A 17,630-nucleotide genomic window follows, 5' to 3' on the forward strand; every position below is an offset into this window, starting at 1 on the left:
TTATTGTTGTACAACCTGGAACAATGGTTATTTATTGTTTTTGTTTTTTTTCTAATTTTTTTTTTTACAATTACACTTGTAAGCAGGAGTTTTAAATTCAGAGTGGAAAGTGTTAAAGGTAAATTGTCGTATTCATGCCAAACAAGATCAGAAATATTTCACTTTAAAGCCAAAGTGTAGAATTTTTCCTTTTATTGTAACATCTTAAAGGCTGCTATAGTGTTTCTTTGAGCGCTGCTTTAGATCCGACAGTAAGTAGTTGTCTAATGATGCTGTTGTGTCTCTAACTTACTGTTTTCTCTGCAGATCAACATGTCGACAGCCAACTACCTGCTGACCGAGGAGCAGCTCCTGTGCTGCATCTGTCTGGACGTCTTCATCAATCCCGTCACGCTGCCGTGTGGACACAACTTCTGCAAAAACTGCATCGTGCAACACTTGAACTTTAACTCCCAGCGGCAGTGTCCCATGTGCAAAGAGCGAGTGGACAGAAAACACAAGCTGGGGGTGAACACCTTCATTTCAGAGATGGTTGTTCAGTTCAGACAGTCGGCTGGGAGGAAAACCATCTCGGAGCTACAAGTAGAAACACCAGGAATCGCTTCCCATGATGTTCCTGCTGAATCTAAACGGATCCCTTTGAAGATCTGCCTGCTGGTACCATTTATCCTCACGTGTCTGAGCTTCTACTTTGTAGCCAACATATGTTTTTATCAAACAGTGTCGAGTTTGAAAACTCTGCAGCTGTTTGAGGAAGACATGGACACCAAGTGTACCGAACACGACCGACCTCTGCAGCTCTACTGCAAGAATGAACAAATCCCTGTATGTCAATCCTGCGTTGACTCCAGCCACAGATTTCACCACGTGGTTCCTCTGAGAGAAGAATATGAAGCAAAGAAGGCAGAATTGGAGGGTAAAATCCACTGGAAGATCCAGGAGAGACGAGTGAAGATCCAGGAGCTCAAACACTCGACGGAGCTCAGCAACGAAGCTGCAAACAAGGAGATGAAAGATGGCATTCAAGTCTTCACGACTCTGATTCAGTCCCTGGAAAAAGCAAAGACGGAGCTGATCGGGATGATCGACGAGAATCAGAAAACGACCAAGAAACAAGCCAGAACTTACATCCAAGATTTAGACGGGGAGATCCTGGAGTTGAGGAGGATTCGAGCCAAGGTGGAGCAAATCTCAAGCTCTAAAAATCCCCTTCATCTTCTTCAGAGCTTCTCGTATCTGAACGGTGCTCCATTGGACAAAGACTGGACAGACGTTAGCATCTGTCCGACGATGTATGAAGGACTCCTGAGGACAGCGATGGTGAAGGCAGTGGCTGAGCTCACGGAGACGGTCAGGGAGGAGATGAAGAAGCTGCAGGATGTCGAGATAAAGATCCAGCAGGCAGAAATAACTTTGGATGCGGATACAGCTCATCCAGCTCTAATTCTGTCTGATGATGGGAAACAGGTGCACTGTGGTGAAGTTTGGACGAAACTCCCAGAAAACCCAAAAAGATTTGACCCAGCGATTAACGTCTTAGGAAGGCAGAGTTTCTCCTGTGGAAGGTTTCACTATGACGTCCAGGTCAAAGGGAAGACTGGATGGACTTTAGGAGTGGCCAAAGCTTCGGTCAACAGGAAGGGAGAAATTAAACTAAACCCAGAGAACGGATACTGGACAATACATCTAAGGAACAGAAAAGAATACTTTGCTCTTGCTAGCTATCCGGTCCCTCTTTCAGTGATTTCCAAACCTGAGAAGATCAGAGTGTTTGTGGACTATGAGGAAGGTCTGGTTTCTTTTTATGATGTAGATGCTGCGCTTCTTCTCTATTCCTTTACTGAAAGCTCCTTCACAGAGAAACTCTACCCTTTCTTCAGTCCTGGTGCCAGTGACAGTGGTAGAAACTCTGCTCCTCTGATTATATCATCAATTAATACAAATTAGATTGAAGATTTTTTTTCAAGCAACCTGCTCCTTTCGGAGGTTTTTCCCTTTCATTGTTTTTTTTAACATTGAATAGTGGTCAGTAAAAATGTTTTATTTTTGACAGGAACTTACCAAAAAAGACTGATTTCTACAAAATAATACCAAGTCATATATCTAAAGCATAACATAGGTGACTGCCAGGGACGGCTGGTATAAATGGGCTAACAGGGCTAAGCCCTCCCAGGCCAACACAAAAAGATCAGAAAATTATTTTTTAAATAACTTACAACAGATTGTTTTAAGTTTAGGTGAAAACAAAGGTAGCAAAAGTGCCAATCAATCAAAAGAAAAACATAGAATATCTCTAAATGGACTTATTTTTTACAGCCCCAGCAGATGCCGTCCGCTTTTATTCATTTCGTTCTTGTAAGTGATTGACAGGTGTCATGTCCCGCCCCGTGATTTACTGATCATTTGGGCTAACTTCAGTCAGCCCACAGGCCTTGACTTCTATTTGACCAATAGCAGCGAGTTGACGCAGCAGTGCTGCTATTTCTGCCAGAGTTGGGAAGGAGGGAGATAAGGTTAAGCTATGGCGGGCGTTAGCATGAACGAGGTGGATTATTTGCTTTCTTGTCCATTTTCCTGAATGTCTTTGGAGGAAAAGCTGGAAGTTAAGAGACTGGGATCACATCGGTCGTTGATGCGAGCTTCTTTTCAAATAAGGTAGGTCCAATGTTGACCTGTTAAAGGACTGTGACACCGTGTTTTTGCTGAGGTCATCTGTTTTACTGAAGGCGTGTTTTGCACTACATGCCGCCAAACAGTTGTAATAAGACAGTTGCAGCAGGCTATCTGTGGTTAGTCGTTGCAGTTGGAACACGTTTTGTAGTGGTGTGTGTGTGTGTGTGTGTGTGTATATGTGTGTGTGTGTGTGTATGTGTGTGTGTGTGTGTGTGTGTGTACTTGTTTCTGCTATACCGGTGGGGACTTTGACCTGACTATTTGCTATAAAGGTGGGGACTTGTCTTACGGTGGGGACCTAAAATGAGGTCCCCACGGGTGGCAACACCGTTTTCTTGGCCATATTGTTGTTAATAAAAAATGTAAAAGTGCAAAAACGTTTGTTTAGGGTTAGGCATTGATTTGGTGATGGTTAAGGTTAGGGTTAGGGTAAGGGTTAGGAGTTAGATATGAATGGGAGTCAATGGTAAGTCCCCACCGGTATAGAAAAACAAACATGTGTGTGTGTGTGTGTGTGTGTGTGTGTGTGTGTGTGTGTGTGTGTGTGTGTGTGTGTGTGTGTGTGTGTGTGTGTGAGTGAGAGAATGAGTGAGTGAGAGAGAGTGTTGATGTAGAGCACTAAAAAAAGTATAGTGCACCTGTAATTGATGTAACTGTGTGTATCATAGGTGATGTTGCTTTTGCAGCTGTGTTAACCGTTTAATCGGTATTATGCATTTGTTAGCCCACCCAACAAATGTCATCACCAGCTGCCACTGGTGACTGCATCAGTATTCACCACTTTTCAGTCAGTAATTAGTGGATACACCTTTGGATGCAGTTCTATCATTGATCCTGTTGGTCTGAATAAGCCTGAGCATCTGGATGCTGAAATTTTACGTCATTCTTCTTTGTAAAACTACTAAAGTTGCACAGGGATTGTAAATGAACAGCCCTGTTCAAGTCCATCCACAGATTCAGCTGGACTGAGGTCTGGACTCTGACTCAGCCTCCAGAACTTTCACCTTGTTGTCTTCTGTGCATCTTTGACTGTTTGTTTTGGCTCATTATCTGGATGGAAAACAAAACAAGCCTCAGTTTGCCATGCCGTGCACCATGATGCTGCCACCACCATCCTTCACATCATGATGCTGCCATCACCATGCCTTAAGGTGGGTATGGTGTGTTTGTGATAATGTGCAGTGTTTGGTGTCTAGTCTGATGCTGAAAGGCTTAATTTTTCAGACTAAAAAACCTTATTCCAGTTGACTTCAGTCTCCCATGCCTTCTTGTGAACTCTACTTGAGATTTATTATGAGGTTTCTTTAACATTCTCCCAGAAAGATTCCATTTCCTATGTCAACAATGAAACTTTACACACTATAGATGATGTTTTTTGTCTGCCTTCTCTACAGATAAGTACCCTGCTGGGTTTTACTGCGATGTAATTACTACTAATGTCATTTTGGTAATTTGCTCAATGGTTACTATGGTTCTAAATGTTTGCCACAGGCTTCTTTTATGATGTAGATGTTACCACTACTAGGCACTCATCTAAGCAACGAAGGAATGGTTGGGTCAATAGCTGCAGTTTACGTTTTTCAACCTTCAAGTTCTTGAAACATATTATTTAAATATGTGTTAACATTTCAAGACATACTGCAAGGGTTGTGTTTGCTGTACCAGTCACCAGATGCCGGCTTTTGTCCGAGCAGACAAACCAAACCAGTTCCTTCTCATAAATCTGTTTGTCACGTTGACAGTCCACTGTCTTACCTGGAATTTGTATGCCTGCCTTTTGGAATGTTTTGAATGAACTGAATTTCCACCTGTTATTGTACAACATTCTGTGAATCACACCTGTCAGTCCCTGTGTGGACATAAGTTCACTCTGTTGTCATTTTTAACCTTTTAATAGTCACCCTGTTCCGTTTTGTGGTAGTTTCATGTATTTAGATGTTGCTTTCCAGCTCATTTTGATTGTTTTACATCTTTATGTGGCTGTTTTATGTCATTATTGTATTTTTTGCATCTAATTTTGATCATAGTATTTCTCTTTGTTGCTGGTATTTCTCTTTCTGACAATTTTCCATCTTTTTATGATTGCATTGTCTCTCAGTTGTCGTTTTTGCATCGTATTGTGGTTGCTTTCTTTCAGGTTTTTGTTGCTTTACATCCTTTTTCATAATTTTTCATCTTTTATCAATTTTCGGTCGTTTTGTATCTATGGTTGTTTTGCATTTCACCGTAGTCACTCTGTCTCTCTTTGTGGTCAGTTTTGCATCTTTTGTGATAGTTTTGTTTCTTTTACAGTTGTTTTGTGTCTCAATTTAAGTGTTTTTCTGTCATTATGGTATTTTAGCTCTTTTCATTGTGGTCATTTTTTTCAAATCTTTTTTTGCTCTGTTTCACATTTTCATTGTTTTAGTCATCTTTGTGGATTTTTAGAATCTGTTTCCAGTCCTTTTGTCAGTCATTTCAGGTTACTTTGCATCCCTTTTGGGGGGGGGGGGGGGGGGGGGGGGGGGGGGGGGGTTGTGTTTCTACGATTGCTTTGCAACTCATTTTGATCCCATCCTGTCAGTAAATGGATGTGTTTTGTATCCTTATTGTGTATTTGCATTTTTTTGTGGTAATTTTCATCTGTTTGTGATCATATTATGTCTCATTATGCAAGGCTTTACAGTTATTTTGTCTGTCATCTTAGTCTTTCTACATCTCTTTATTGTCATTTTTTAGCCCTTCAACTTATTTTTCTAATTTAGTTGGTTTTTGGGTTTCTGTCCGGGAGGGTTTGCAGATAGTCTCTTTTTATTAAAAAAAGAAAAAAGTAAAAGTCACTACTTATATTCAGACCGGTTGGCTTCACTTTTTTTTTATCAGACTGTCAACAACGGCTTCAGGTCAGGGAAAAATAAAACTATAAATGCCAAAAAATATCAGTGCAACATGAACTGCAGCATCCATCCTCACACAACTCCAGCTAAAATCTGCACAGACTGGATGGATTATGGTAATGTGTCAGAGGCCAGGTGCATGATGGGAATGGAGATGAGTGACTCAGGGCTGGTCGGTTCGGATATGAGGCAGATTATGGAAATATGATGGTCTGGTTTTCAGATTTCCTCCAAAGCTGAAAGACTCAGAGCATCTTATCTTGCACAGACTAACTTTTCGTCTGTCTTCTCTCCGCTCAACACTCTGCTGCTCAGCAAAACAATCAAATATCTCTGTGCACGACAGAAACATGAGTCAGCAATGCAGGAAATAAAGTTCTCATCTGCACTTCAAAGGGGCTCTTTTAAAGTAGCTTTTGTTTTGGATGTGGTTTGTTCTCCAGATGGCTGCTGCACTGCAAGAACGTACAACAGACATTTGGCAACTCATAGAAATGGCATTACTTAATCAGAAACTCTTCATGTTTTCTTGAAAGAGCTAAAACCTGGAACATAAATCTGACATGTCATCTTGCTGTTGTTGGTTAGTCCTTTTCTCTTCTTGCCAACTCAACAAGAATTATTAGGGCTTGACCACTCCTCAAATGCGAAGTTAACTTCCCTTTTTCATAGTAGTCCTCAGAAACCCTTGTGACCTCTTCAATGAACCTGTTGAGGGACTTTCTTTACAAAGCTTCCTACAACCTCTTTAGGAACGAGTACAACTCCTTCAAGGACCCTGCAACCTCCTCAGGAACATTTACGACCTCATCGTTGACCCCTACTCCCTCTGTATGGCTCTTAAAGCCTCTTTAAAGCCCTACAAACATCATCAGGGGCCTCGACAACCTTCTCATACAACCATACAACCTCCTCAGAAACCTTTAAGACCTCCTCAATGAATCTTGCAACTTTTTGAAGATCTTTAGAATCTCTTCAGTGTCTCTACAATCTCTCCAGGGGCCTTGTAACCTAGTCAAAGATCCTTAGAACTTCCCTACAACCTATTCAGCTACTCTTACAACATCTTCCTAGACTTTACAACCTCCTAAATGACACTTAGAACCCATTCAAAGTCCAAACGACTTTCTTGTGTGTCTTTACAACTTTTTCAATGGCCCTTACAACCAGCAGCCCTACAACCTCCTCAATATCCCTTACAACTTCTTCAAAGTCCCAACAACCTCCTTATTTAGTCTTACAACAACTTCTAGAGCCCTACAACCTCCTCAATAACCCTTCCAATCTCTTCAAGGGGCCTACGACTTCCTTAAAGTCCATACAACTTCCTCATGGGTCTTTACAACTTTCTGAATGGCCCTATAACCTCTGCAGTAGCCCTACAACCTCCTCAAAGACCCATGGAACTTCTTCAAAGTCCCGACAGCCTCTTCGGCTACAAAGTCTTTCACGACAGTACAACCTCCTAAATGACCCTTAGAATCCCCTCAAAGTCTATACAATGTCCTCACAGGCCTTCACAACCTTCTTAATAACCTTACAACCTCCTCTGGAACTTTTAAGACCTCCTCAGTGAATCTTTTTTGCAATTTTTTGAAGATCCTTAAAGCCTCTTCTAAGTTCCTACACCTTTTTTTAGATGTGGTTTATTCACCAGACAGCTGCTGCACTGCAAAAACATACAGACATTTCACAAAACATAGAAATGACATTAGTTAATCTTAAACTCTTCATGTTTTCTTGAAAGAACTGAAACTTGAGACGTAAACCTGACATGTCTTCAAGCCGTTTGTGGTTTGTACTTTTCTCCGTCTTCTTGCCAACTCAACAATAATTTTAAGGGCTTGACTGCTCCTCAAATGCAAAATGAACTTCCTTTTATCATAAATGTCCTGCTAGGACACCAGAAAATGGAATAATGACTGAGAACCACAAATATCAATACCAAATTTCATGGCTGTTGATTTCATAATTGTCCATATTTTTCACTGTAAAACAGAAAGTCTATCTCATGGTGGTGCTAGTGGGAAAGTCAGGAAATCACCATGATCAGTAGAATTGATCCTCTGGGAACCATGAATTTCTGAACCAAATTTTGTACCAATGTTTGTGAAACTTGAAAATTACTTATGACTTGAAACAGATTGAGTTCTTGACTTCATTATGTACTGCGGTAACGATCATTTTCTGCTTGACTTCTACACAATTTGACCTATATTTGTAACCAGGAGTTGCCCCCTGCTGGCTGTTATAAAGAATGTAGGTTTAACCCCGAATTTCCACATAACGCGATCACGCCGCGCAACGGAACGAAGCGCCGCCGTCTTGCTCCGAAAGTCAAAGCACACTGCAAGCGCAGCTCAGCTGCGCGCCGTCCGGATGGGAAGGGCTGGTCCTCAGAGAGGCTCTCGTGTGAATAGCGATATTATGCGATAAAAACACATGATATAAACAGAAAATAAATAAACCACACCTAATTTCGCTTCTACAAGGTCGCTCTGCTTGACCCAGCCACATTGCTCTGTGATTTATAGTACTTCTAGCATGGTTGAGTACATGATTTATGTTTTGATCTCAAATGAGTGCTTTTCTTTATCCAATAGTTAATTTTGTATGGTTTATTCTATATAAAAAAACGGTAATTTCTCTTCGCCCACGGCGTCGTGTTGTATCTGGGACCCTGTTGACCTGATGCTCGTGCCTCCGGAGGTGTAATAACAACATATAGGGAAAAATTTACGTCCGAGAGGTCGTGCATTGTGTTTTATTTTGAAAGTTCCGGTTTAAGTTCCTGTCTGGTGCTTTCTCAACGACAGTGAATTTACGAGGTTTTGAAGCGGCGGCGCAGAAAATAGACCTGAAGCGAATCTCCAGCGCCGTGGCGCATGCTTCAGAGACGCTGTGCTGACGCTCTGCTAGAAGAGAATGGGTTCTAAGTGCTGCGCAGTACGATTCAAGAGCGCAGCGCGGCGCTGCGTGGCGCGGCGGTTTCGCGTTATGTGGAATTTAAGAGTAAGACGCATATGCATTGGCTTTACTTTTCAGACCAGAAATTAATCCATATTTTTATAATCAGTGGTCTGAGTGAAATAGATTGAATACATGCCACAGATTTCACGGTTCCCAGAGGATGAACTGCGATTGCACAGCGTCCTCAAGGACAACCTGAATCTCTCAACGTCCAGCTGAGACTCATAATCAATGGTCTTGTTTCTGTCTGCTGAGCCGGATCCAAACTTTAAAGAGACTTTCCTACTTTGCTTTCAGGTAATTTGAAGCTCTTTTGTTTTCGGTTTCAGGGAAAACGGTGAATCAGCACCAGTCTGTTTCACTAAATGAGGTTTCAATTACAGCGAGACAGATGAGTGTATCGCTGATGCTGTACCTGTCGCTCACCCCTCCAGCTTCATTAACTTCCTGTTTCTGAGCCTCGCCTCTCATCTTCCTGTCCATGTCTGTTTAAATGAGCTGTCAATCAGCCGCTCGGCCCCCCGAGCCGCAATTACTCCGACATTATTACCTCAACGTACAAGACGGAGGATTAGAAACACTTTCGCTGCTGTCGGTTCATTTTAGTGCAAGCATAAGCTGAAAAAGCTGGAAACTACACCTGACACAGAGTGAAGAAGCACCAGAATGTTAATTTTAAACTTTGATACAGCCGAAAGAGAACAAAAGGATGCTAAATTTGAACAGCTCAGCTTGTTTACTGTTCCTTGTTATAAGATGTACACCAACAGACATCTCTCCACTTTTCATCATCTTCTGGTAAAAGTTTCATCATCCACTACAATCTTCTACAACCACTCTTAGGACTCCTCATCAGAATTACATTGTCCTAACGTCCTCACATTCCACTGCCATCCACTCAACGACTTCAACGCCAGAAATCTTTTCAAGGATTTGTCAACCATTCACAGTCTCTTCAATCTACTCAAGGACTCCTACAACCTTTTAAATAACCACATTAACTTGAGCAAACACCCTAACAACTTCTCAAAACTACCCTATAATATTTCACTTTCACCGTATAACCTCCTTTAAAAACAACATCCTTAGAAACCCCACAGCCTGTTTATGACCCTCATAGTCGACCACAGGACCACTGCAACCTCTACAATGAACTTTTTCAGTGAGCCCTACACACGTGGACAAAATTGTTGGTACCCCTCAGTTAAAGAAGGAAAAACCCACAATTTTCACTGAAATCACTTGAAACTCACAAAAGTAACAATAAATAAAAATTTATTGAAAATTAAATAATCAAAAACAGCCATTACTTTTGAATTGTTGATTAACATAATTATTTAAAAAAACAAACTAATGAAACAGGCCTGGACAAAAATGATGGTACCTCTATAAAAGATTGAAAACTATTTGACCAGAGTGACATGATTAACTCAGGTGTGTCATTTAATTGACATCACAGGTGTTTCCAAACTCATAATCAGTCAGTCTGCCTATTTAAAGGGAGACAAGTAGTCACCCTGCTGTTTGGTGAAAAGGTGTGTACCACACTGAACATGGACAACAGAAAGCGAAGGAGAGAATTGTCCCAGGACATCCGAAAAAAATTATAGACAAACATCTTAAAGGTAAAGGCTATAAGACCATCTCTAAACAGCTTGAAGTTCCTGTGACAACAGTGGCTCATATTATTCAGAAGTTCAAGACCCACGGGACAGTAGCCAACCTCCCTGGACGTGGCCGCAAGAGGAAAATTGATGACAAATTGAAGAGACGGATCGTTCAAATTGTATCCAAAGAGCCCAGAGCAACCTCCAAAGAAATTAAAGGTGAACTCCAAGGCCAAGGTACATCAGTGTCAGATCGCACCATTCGTCGTTGTTTGAGCCAAAGTGGACTTCATGGGAGACGACCAAGGAGGACACCACTGCTGAAAAAACTCATAAAAAAGCCAGACTGGAATTTGCAAAAATGCATGTTGACAAGCCACAAAGCTTCTGGGAGAATGTCCTTTGGACAGATGAGACCAAACTGGAGCTTTTTGGTAAGGCACATCAACTCTATGTTCATAGACTCAAAAACCAAGCATACGAAGAAAAGAACACTGTCCCTACGGTGAAACATGGAGGAGGCTCAGTAATGTTTTGGGGCTGCTTTGCTGCATCTGGCACAGGGTGTCTTGAAAGTGTACAAGGTACGATGAAATCTGAAGACTATCAAGGCATTCTGGAGAGAAATGTGCTGCCTAGTGTCAGAAAGCTTGGTCTCAGTCGCAGGTCATGGGTCTTCCAACAGGACAACGATCCAAAACACACAGCCAAAAACACCCAAGAATGGCTGAGAGAAAAGCGTTGGACTATTCTAAAGTGGCCTTCTATGAGCCCAGATCTGAATCCCATTGAACATATGTGGAAGGAGCTGAAACATGCCATTTGGAGAAGACACCCATCAAACCTGAGACAACTGGAGCTGTTTGCTCATGAGGAGTGGGCCAAAATACCTGTTGACAGCTGCAGAACGCTCATTGACAAATACAGAAATCGTTTAATTGCAGTGATTGCCTCAAAAGGTTGTGCAACAAAATATTAAGTTATGGGTACCATCATTTTTGTCCAGCCCTATTTCATTAGTTTGTTTTTTTAAATAATTATGTTAATCAACAATTCAAAAGTGATGGCTGATTTTGATTATTTAATTTTCAATAAATTTTTATTTATTGTTACTTTTGTGAGTTTCAAGTGATTTCAGTGAGAATTGTGGGTTTTTCCTTCTTTAACTGAGGGGTACCAACAATTTTGTCCACGTGTGTATAACCTTTGTAATTGTACGACCCATCTAAGGACAATTTCTACTTTCACAAAGACCTCCCCAACAAGCCTACAAATGTTCTTGAGTACTAGAGAGTCCTCCAGGACCACTACAACCTCTTAAACAACCATTAATAATTCCCTGTGCACACTAACAGCCACCTCTAGGAGCCCTACAACCACGTAATGACACAAATAAACACCTCAAGAACAGCTTAGTACTTCAACAACTTTCTCAAGTTTTTCAATGACTTCAAAAAGACCTTCAATGACACAGAAAACATCTCAAGGAACTTTACAACCCTTTAGGGTTCCTATGATTTCTTTAGAGGTTGTTACACTTTTCCAAAGATTCCTCAAGACTCATCAAGAACTCCTACAAACCCAAAAGGGAACTCGATATCACTTTGAAGGATCTCTGTAACCTCCTCAAACATTAAAACCTTCACTATGACCTCTACAGCTGCCTTAAGGGCTGCTTCAAACCTCCCAAGGACTCTGACAAGCTTCTTACTACTACTTGCTGCAGTGTTTTCCAGGACCACTACAATTACAACTACAAACACCTCAAGGATCAACACAACTCTTTCAAGGATCCCTTTAATTTCCTACAGGGACTGTTTATTCTTCAGGACCCCCAAAAACCTCCTCAAGGACCTCCCTTAGCAAAACTAGACAGTCTAATGAACCATATAATATTTTTAAATACACAGAAATTTAACTGAAGGACCACAAAAACAATTTCAAGGACCACTACATATTTACTACTAGTGATTAAGTGATTGAGAGTGTAGCTTTGGACTAAACATTTGTTTCGTTCTCAGTTGGATGATGATGAAGGTTGCTGTGTTGTAGTTTAAAGCTGCAGGCAGCAGGTGGAGCCAAAATTCCAAAATACCATGATGTCACTGAAGCAGCTGGTTTATTTTGAGAGAAATATTTATGCGAGAGTGAGAACTGTCCCCTCCTTCACTGATTACTTGTTTCTATTTTAAGTCTTACTTGAACAGGAAGCAAACATAGTCGTTTTGACAGCAGAAGCTCTGTGGCTGGACAATTTAAAAACATAAAATAAGGAATGTGTTTGTTCAAGTGGCAAAACTGTCAATGAAACTAGAGACTGGAGTTTATGTTGCTGAAAGCAATGCACTGGATGAGATAAATGCTGAACAGTCCCCATAAATCATGGAACTGTCACTCTGTTTTTCTCTGTATTAACACAAGATGGCGTTAAAGCACAGCTTTTTTCCATTTTCCATTCAAACTGTAAACTCGTCTTAATAATAATGGCACTGACTTCCCATAATAAGATCACCAAAGTGAAATGTGCTAAATGAGACACTTTAGTAGTAAAACAACTGATCTGAATCATTTGAACCTCTAAAGATTAACCAGTTCTCCTAAGTGCATCTTTAAATTCAACATTTACAACTTTACAAAGTTAATTTAGTTCTTAGTAAATACTTCAAAACATTTACCATTATCAGTGTCAGCCAAGCTTGTACAGCTTCCAGTATTTCCTCAAGAACCCCTACAACACCTTTAATGGCACCTAGAAACACCTGAAGGACCACTATAACGTCTGTAGTGACACCTACAACTTTTTTATCAACACCAAGCCTCTTAGAGTTCCTTCAAGGATAACTAAACTTTCTACAAAGACGTCTACAACCTCTTCAAGTGCCCCTACAACCTCTTTAAAGAACTTTACACACTCTTTGACAAAATCTACTACATTTTCAAGGACTCATAAGCTTCTCCACAATCCCTAAAACCCTTTAAAAGGCTTCTACAAGGGAACCTCAAAGTCTGACAACATTTAGTATGTTTACGACCTCTTCACTGATCATCAAAACAGTCTCAAACTCCTACAACCTCAACAGTTCCTGCATTCTTCTCAATAACCTTTACAACCGTTTGCCTGCAACATCCTTGACAAACCCTAAAACCTCCTGAAAGCCCCTTAACACCTCCTGAAAACAACGACCCTCGCAACCTCCTCAAGGACCCTCAGTATCTTTCAAAATATCCTATAATCTCCTTGGCAACTAGTAAAACCATTTCAGGAACCCTACAACCTTCTCAGAAATCCATACAACCTCTTCAATGACCCATAAAACCTCTTGAAGGGCTCTCATAACTTTTCAAAGCTTCCTACACCCTCTTTAGTAACAAGTACAACTTCCTCAATGACCCCTACTCCATTTTCAAGGCCTTTAGAACTTCCTATAAAGTCCCTATAACATCCTCAGGGAACTTACAGCCTTTCCAATAACCCTACAACCTCCTCAGGGGCCTTTGAGACCACCTCTGCAAATTTTGCAACTTTTTGAAAATCCTTAGAATCTCTTCGAAGTCCCTTCAATCTCTTCTCAGACCCAGCGACCTCCTTAAAGACCCTTAGAACTTCTTCATAGTCCCTACAACCTCTTTAACTATTCTTATAACATCTTCCAGGACCCTACAATCTACCAAATGACCCTTGGAACCCCCCCCCCCCCCCCCCAAAAAAAAGTCCATACAGCTTCCTCGTGGATCTTTACAAATTTCCCAGTAGTCCTTACAAAATTTTCAGATCTCTTACAACCCCTTCAGAGGCCCTGCAATCTCCTCAAAGACCCTTAGAACCCCTCAGAGTTCATACAGTCTTATCAAGGAGAATCTCTACAACCACTACACGGACCTTACAACCTCCACAATGACCTTTAGAACTCTTCAAAGCCCATACAACTTCCTCATGGGTCTTTCCAACTTTCCCAGTGGGCCTTAAAACATTTTCACATCTCTTATGATCTCTTTTCAAGGGCTCTACAACCTCTTCAATAACCCTTAGAGCTCCTTACAATCTTGTCAAGGAGGATCTTTACAGTCTCTTCAAGGACCTTAGAACCTCTTCATAACTGCCTTCAAAGATTAATGTGGACACCCTACTACTCCTGCTTGTTATTTACATAAATTAAACTTGTCAAACTAATGTGACCGGTTTGTTTATGTCTCTGCGTTGTGTCTTATTAAGGACTCAGATGTGCATCTTTTTGGAGGCAGTCTCCATTTATTTTCTGGCTCCTGACATTAAAATAAGAACAGAAAATCCTTCCGTCAGTGATCGCCACAACACATGCCCCTGAACAGATCAAATGATAAAGTATGCATCTTGTGACAATTTTTAGCTTGCTAGAACAGGAATTTCAACGGACAGCAAAGCCGCTTACCTCTCCCACAGAGATTCATGACAAAAGGGGAGAAAATCGGCGCGAAAACGTCACTTATAGAGGGCAGTGTTACATAGAATGTGGCTGTAGTGATACAAACCAAACCAAAGTTCCACTTACTGACAAGGAGGCTCAACTAGTCAGGCATTAACTGAAACAAAAACAAGCAAACAAATCCACAGACACAGATTTTGTGTAATTATCACAATAACTAATATACAATATATTCCATATATACAGACTTATACATTACTGTATAATCGACCCTTTTACACTAAGACCATTAATATGCTAGCATGTTAGCTTGAAGCACAGAAATCACACTTTTTTAATGAATTAAGCAAAACTTGTGACATTTTTTAATTAAATTTACACTTTGAATTCAAACTTTTACACAAATAATTCGAATTAAGCCACTTTCGGACGGTTTCTGTGACTTCCAGTTAAACATCAACACTCAGACCTGACTGTGAATGAGGCTGGATGAGGAATATTTAAGCCTTTTTTCCGTGGGATGAATCGGGGCTCTGTTTCATTCATTAACCTGTAGAGTCCGAGTGTTTGCGCCCAACACACACACTTAGTCTGCCGCTAAGCTCCGCCCCCCGCACCGTGCTGAGGCAGACCCGGCGGAGAAGAAGGAACGTACACCCAGTCAGACAGCCAGCCGGCGGCGGAGACACACGGACCGGACCGGAGGACAGGTAGGAGCTCCGAGTATCGATCCGACGGCGGTTTATTGGCTGATTATCGATTAGTGATAGACGCTGCTCTGCTTCGGGAACATTCCTGCAGAGTTTCTGTCTACTTAATGACTGAGTAAACAGCAGCTCTTTAATTATATCTGTTTTGTTTTAAAATAAGTATTATAATTTCCTTATGTAATTTATCTAATAGTTAAGTCAGTAATTTATAATCAATTTTCTGCGGTGTTAGTGTTTCTATGGTCTCCTGTTGTAATCCTTCAACATGTTGTTTGTTTCAATCAGTTAGTTTTTATCCAATAATAATAAAATATTTCTATCATATTTTTATGGCTTGTGAGTGGCTCTCAAACCACTCATTTATGTATCTATTTTTAATTACCAGTCTATTATTTATTTACTATAAGTATGAATATTATTATTCAACACTAGAATACATGTTTCTATAAAATTAGAGATTCTTAGTGGGATTTTTTTTATATTTTATTTTTATTTTTTGCAGTTTAATTAAATGAGGAATGGCTGTACAGCTGATATCAGTACTCTATAGTGGAATTTAAAGTTTATTTTTAATATCATAGCATTAGTGTTGTCACTGTAATCGACATTAACTGTAATTGTCTTTAAATTACAACATATTCTTTTCTTAAAATGCATAAACTTTGAATTGCAGAATGCTTTTATTAATATTACTGATCCAGAATTTAGATCTATCAACTCTGTTTAATATTTTAAAAATCCACAAAGGGCTAAAACACCCAAAATAATGAAGGATAAGGCAGGTTTTATTTTTATTTACTCAAAAACAACAACACATGCCAAATTGAACTTTATTAAATTTTGATTAGAAAACAAGGGAAAATAATTTAAACTTGTGTTTAAAAAAATGTCTCGATTATTAAAAATATTCTTCATCAAACTGTTGTGCAAAAAGTTTAAGTTCAATTCAAGCTCGAACTGTTTTGACTTGTTGTACATTAGCCTGCTGTTCACAGTCATTTATTGTTTCTGACTTAAAAATACAGGATTATTGTTGGAATGTGGCTGCATTTTTACAGCAAATATACTTATTTTTCTTTGCTGCTATGACTGATTTAACTGACACAATTAGAGTCATTTTAACTATTTCATATTGTTTGTTTTTATGTTGTTTATTACATGTATTTGTGTTTAGTTCCACATTTTTTTCTTCTTTTTGAACTTAAGCTCCGTCTCCATAATCACCTGTCAGGATGTCATATTAACCAAACATCTCTCAGAGCTTGTTTATTAGTGATGCACTAATTTGAATTATAATCATAGCATTTCAGCAAACCTTCCATAAGTTTTACACAAAGTTATCAAGAAGTTAACTTCAAGTTTTTGTTACAAATCTGATCTACATGTAAAACTGTGCCTTTTCTGCAAATTTGGGGCAACATGGCAAAGATTAACTCCAACTGTCTGTCCATGACAAACATAAATGGATATATTTTATTTCAGTTTGCACATTTGTCACCGTGTTTGCATAGAATGAGCCAAAATAACGAGATTCAAATCATCCAACTCGGCGGAAACTAAACCAAAATGAACCAATCAATTGGCTAAAATGGACAAAAGCAGGATAAAGTCGACTCAAACTAAACCACCAGATGAGTTTACGGAAGCTCAGAGTCGTTTTTTTTAAAGGCGGTTCCACAATTTGCTTATAGAATCTGACAATAACCTGTTTGTGAAGTCATCAAACTGCCGCTGAGGCCGAGTGTAATTACAGTTTAACACATCTGCCGTTTAAATTCCTCGACAGACTGAAACTCTGCACAGACTAAAGTTCACTTAGTGTTTGTTGAAGCATTGAAAAGGACAAAAAACGGATGCTTAATGGAACAAAACCGTACTCAAATCGTCCAGTTTCTTGTGGATTCATCAGCTTCCATCTGCTCACAGATTTAATTCAAATTTCTTACATTTCTGTGCAGCTTTTAATGTATTAATGTCACTTTCTGCAGCCTTTTCCTCCAGGTAATTGTATTTTTAGTAGTCTGCAGCCTCCATCCAAAAGACAAAACACTAAAGATAAATACAGTTTTTCATTGATCCCCTGAAGCAGGTTTCAGGGTTGTAGTAGTGGATTACAAGCCAGAAAACACACATAAGTTACACTGAGCTGACATGAGGTAGGTAAGAAAAACACAAATTTAAAGATATATACACAAGTGCATCAGAAACAAATTTAGAATCACAACGCAAAGTAAAGAATTTATCAAATTATTACCAAATTATTCATCAAATTCAGCCTCATGTTCAGTTATTTCTCTAGGAATAGTGAAATAAGACTTTCACAAGCAACTCTTTATTAATTAACATTGAATATTTTCTCAGAAAATCGATTCATGCCACCTAAAAACCCTA

At 39.8% G+C, this 17,630-nt stretch overlaps 2 protein-coding genes across 2 annotated transcripts in view; both read left to right on the top strand.

Moving 5' to 3' along the window:
• Positions 1 to 312: 312 nt before the first annotated feature.
• LOC110962556 (nuclear factor 7, brain-like) lies at positions 313 to 1,947 on the top strand. Its single transcript, XM_022210555.2, has one exon. It carries the CDS (start codon positions 313 to 315, stop codon positions 1,945 to 1,947), a length of 1,635 nt encoding a protein of 544 aa, XP_022066247.2.
• Positions 1,948 to 15,177: 13,230 nt separating this feature from the next.
• Positions 15,178 to 17,630, top strand: part of cpm (carboxypeptidase M) — a 42,206-nt gene continuing 39,753 nt past the window's right edge. Inside the window, exon 1 of the mRNA XM_022210568.2 lies at positions 15,178 to 15,239. The gene's annotated coding sequence lies outside the window, so the exon portion shown is untranslated. The remainder of the gene's footprint in view (positions 15,240 to 17,630) is intronic.

The sequence above is a fragment of the Acanthochromis polyacanthus genome, chromosome 1 (assembly GCF_021347895.1).
Source record: "Acanthochromis polyacanthus isolate Apoly-LR-REF ecotype Palm Island chromosome 1, KAUST_Apoly_ChrSc, whole genome shotgun sequence".
NCBI lineage: Eukaryota > Metazoa > Chordata > Actinopteri > Pomacentridae > Acanthochromis > Acanthochromis polyacanthus.